The sequence below is a fragment of the Limulus polyphemus genome, unplaced genomic scaffold, assembly GCF_000517525.1.
Source record: "Limulus polyphemus unplaced genomic scaffold, Limulus_polyphemus-2.1.2 Scaffold3647, whole genome shotgun sequence".
Lineage (NCBI taxonomy): Eukaryota > Metazoa > Arthropoda > Merostomata > Xiphosura > Limulidae > Limulus > Limulus polyphemus.
Window position 1 is genome coordinate 39,685 of NW_013669257.1, and position 3,960 is coordinate 43,644.

Here is a 3,960-nt window from a genome sequence, read left to right on the forward strand (position 1 = left end):
CAATAAATTTATTTCATAAAATGGAAACTTAAAAAACCACTTGTAACTTTACATTTAATGTTTATCAACAGAACTTTCAGAATACATAACGGAGCACGTGATTCCCTATTACCATGGTAACGATACACTGCCATATTAAGTTTATGGAAAGTGCAACAAAAACGTCTTAATACTTTATTGAGAAACACTGAACATTTTCGCATTACTTAAACCTATTATTAACTTTTTTGATAAGTAATACGTTTATACATGTTATTTCTAATTATGCCAATGTCCACTTATGGTATCTCATCAAATCTCTTCTTGTCTGTTGTACTTTTACAAACCACTAATGTTTGAAGAAAAGTTTGTTTATTCTGATACATATATATACTCAAATAATACTGTTATACGCTTTCGTCATTAGTTTTAGCAGCTTTAAATTAATTAATTAAACAAGTAATTAGTTATATATACACAGAAATATAAAATATAAAATTAAACAGCCTTTTACATTCTTCTAATTGCCCTTGAACCTGAAGTTAGAAAACTTACTTCACTGATGCTACTCGTCTGTAAGATACGGTGATGCTATGATACTTTGTTAGATTTCCTACGATTGTTTAAGTAAGAGCAAACCAAATCTTGATCATACCATACATCTAAATGTCTGAAACACATTAACAAGTCCTAACTCAACATTTCATCCGAAGAATTTTTCTGACGATCAGTTCTGGCTCTCTCTCGAAACCTTAAACTTCCTTCCTTAAGCCTAAGCCTTGGCTTACTGTACATGTAAGTACTAAAAATGTGTTACGAGTTATGTGTTATAGCATTTTGCCTGGATTGTTTGTATTTGTACTTTTCGGAGTTTACTTCACTTGGTTTCCTGAAGGTATCGTTAGTCGGTAATCGAAGTAAGATCTGTGCTGTTCGTTTACGGCTGGTGGAATAATACTTGAAACAACATTCTTCCTATTCATCTGAAATTCATTAAAACGTATTAGCAAGTAATTTTTAATAAACCAGATTCCAGTAGCTAAATTATTTACAATTGTGATAAAGAATGCTACAATATTATTTTTGATTGTTTGTTTATTTTGTTGTTAAGCACAAAGCTTCACAAAAAAATATGTTATTTGCCCATCGCCGGATCAAATTTCGGATTTTAGTGTTATAAACCTTTAGGCTTGCCGCAGAGTCACCAACGTGCGTTGTTATTTGAAGCTGGATGTTTTCACAAATATGTTTTACATTATTAAGAATCAAAATTACGTCTTTAAATTTTGATTGGTTTATTAAAATATTATCATTATTTTTCTCGAAACTGTAAATCAAGCCAGCTCGAGTTTTTATTATTTTATTTTCAAGTTAAAATTTCAACCTTACCTTTGTCTGAGCCTTAGGGAGGACAATGGGAGGAATTGTAGTGCCTAATTCCTGATCCTGCAATAAGAACAGATGGTGCTAATTACTACAGTAATTGTTGAACAAATCTCAATGTACACTGACTACCACAACATGACGAAGATACTATAGTTCGTAATAATACAATAACTTGAACCGTCTTTCTGACAACAACAACAATTTGGTATATGACTTGTTGAAACTTATCGGTTCGTGAAAACCCAGTTTTTAGCATTTCATGTTTTACAGCTAGATAAGGTTTTCTTTATAAACTCATCATAATTTTGACCTGATGATATAGTTAGCTCTAATAGGTAGCATACCGAACTAATCGATTAGAAATTAACACTGGCTTAAATACATAAGAGTTCAAGTGTAGTTTAAATCTGGGTAACAATATTTTCAGCTTCTGTATTTAGATGTCCTAACCTGTTTATACAGTTGTTTAATAATGAAGATGAAGACAGTTGATAAAACATAAAACATTTTATTTACAAGGTTCGAACGTTTTGGAATAACTTATTCCATCTTCAGCGAAATCTGAAAATCGCGTTACAAAGATGTTTACTACTAAAATTATAATATAATAACATAATCATTAGTTTACATAGTTTTTATGAAAAAGCGGTAAATGGACGGATGAAATAATGTTTTTATATATATATATTACACAACAGCTGAGCTAAGTGTGAACATTTAGAACAATTTTAGATCTAAAGAGCTTTGTGAGTCGTTAAATGTCGGGCGGTCTTTAGCTATGAGTAGACTTCCTTTAATGTGGAGGTGAAGGTCTGAAGACCCTGTGGTGATGATAGAGAAATAGTTAAATGAAATATTGTGACCTGTGGTTTCAGAATGTGAGCGAATGGATGAGTGGCTAAGTTTAAGTAGTGGATGGTTGGTTCTGTTAGATACTCCTAAATGTTCATAGACCATAGTTTTAAAATGGCGTTTCGTTTTGCCAATGTACGTGACCTTACAATCACTACACGTGAATGAACGTAGAAGTTTAGCAACTTGATCTTTGTACTGAAATAAGTGTTTAATGCTGAGGCTAGGTCTGATTATTAGTCGGAGGCTAGGTCTATATATTAGTCTGAGGCTAGGCCTGTATATTATTTCTTTAAACTAGGTCTATATATTAGTCTGAGGCTAGGTCTATATATTAATCTGAGGCTAGGTATGTACATTACTTTTAGCCTAGATCTGTATATTACTCTTAGGCTAGGCTTGTATATTAGTCTGAGGCTATGCCGTTATATTAGTTCTTTAGGATAAGCCTGTATATTATTTCTTTAGGCTAGGTCTATATATCAGTCTGAGGCTATCACTGTATATTACTCTTAGCCTAGGTCTGTATATTACTCTTAGGCTAAGTCTGTATATTAGTCAGAGGCTAGGTCTATATATTAGTCTGAGGCTAGGCCTGTATATTAGTTCTTTAGGCTAGGTCTATATATTAGTCTGAGGCTATGTCTGTATATTACTTTTAGCCTAGATCTGTATATTACTCTTAGGCTAGTTCTGTATATTAGTTTAGGCTAGGTCAGTATATCAGTCTGAGGCTATGTCTGTATATTACTCTTAGCTTAGGTCTGTATATTACTCTTATGCTAAGTCTGTATATTAGTCAGAGGCTAGGCCTGTATATTAGTTCTTTAGGCTAGGTCTGTATATCAGTCTGAGGCTAGGTCTATATATCAGTCTGAGTCTAGGTCTGTATATTAGTCTCAGGCTAGGTCTCTATATTAGTCTCAGGCTAGGTCTCTATATTAGTATGATGCTAGGTGTATATATTAGTCTGAGGGTAGGTCTATATATCAGTCTGAGTCTAGGTCTGTATATTAGTCTCAGGCTAGGTCTCTATATTAGTCTCAGGCTAGGTCTCTATATTAGTATGATGCTAGGTGTATATATTAGTCTGAGGGTAGGTCTGTATATTAGTCTCAGGCTAGGTCCCTATATTATTCTCAGGTTAGGTCTCTATATTAGTCTCAGGCTAGGTCTCTATATTAGTCTGGCTGAATTTGAGGGAAGATGTTTTTATTAGGAAAGAGAGTTGTTTTTTAATTGGTAGTGATTGTGAACTTAAAAATTAAGTAAACTAATGATTTGATATTATAATTTTAGTAATAATCATCTTTGTGACAAAAGTTTCAGATTTCGCTTAAGTTATTCCGAAACGTTCGAACCTTGTAAATAAAATGTTTTATCAACCGTCTTCATCTTCATTATTAAACTTCGGTTTCCCCATCACGAATCCATTGCTACTGTAGATACAGATATTTAAGCCAATGTAAACAATGCCTTGTGTATTTAGATGTCTTAACCACTTCATATATCCTTGCTCTCCACAGTTTCAACAACCTTTCTGGGTAGCAGCCTTTCCTGCCGTGGCATCTTCCCTGTGTTGAAGTTTCCGGCATTGAGCTCTCTTGCGCCCCAGTTTGTTAAAATGCCCTTCAAACTTCTCTGAAAGCTGCCCTTTTTTGGCCTTGAATCCTGATGACTGTACCAACCTTGGTACCTCTGTGCTGGATTTAACGTCGGATTCGAATTCAAGAGCTCTGGCTA

The 3,960-nt window shown here is 33.8% G+C and overlaps 1 protein-coding gene across 1 annotated transcript in view; it reads right to left on the bottom strand.

Moving 5' to 3' along the window:
• Positions 1 to 457: 457 nt before the first annotated feature.
• The window catches only part of LOC111088380, a 10,685-nt gene continuing 7,182 nt past the window's right edge, over positions 458 to 3,960 (bottom strand). Inside the window, exons 6-7 of the mRNA XM_022398318.1 lie at positions 1,369 to 1,425; positions 458 to 962 (exon numbers count right to left, since the gene is read on the bottom strand). Of these exons, the coding sequence (XP_022254026.1) occupies positions 852 to 962; positions 1,369 to 1,425 (168 nt within the window). The 3' untranslated portion in view covers positions 458 to 851. The remainder of the gene's footprint in view (positions 963 to 1,368; positions 1,426 to 3,960) is intronic.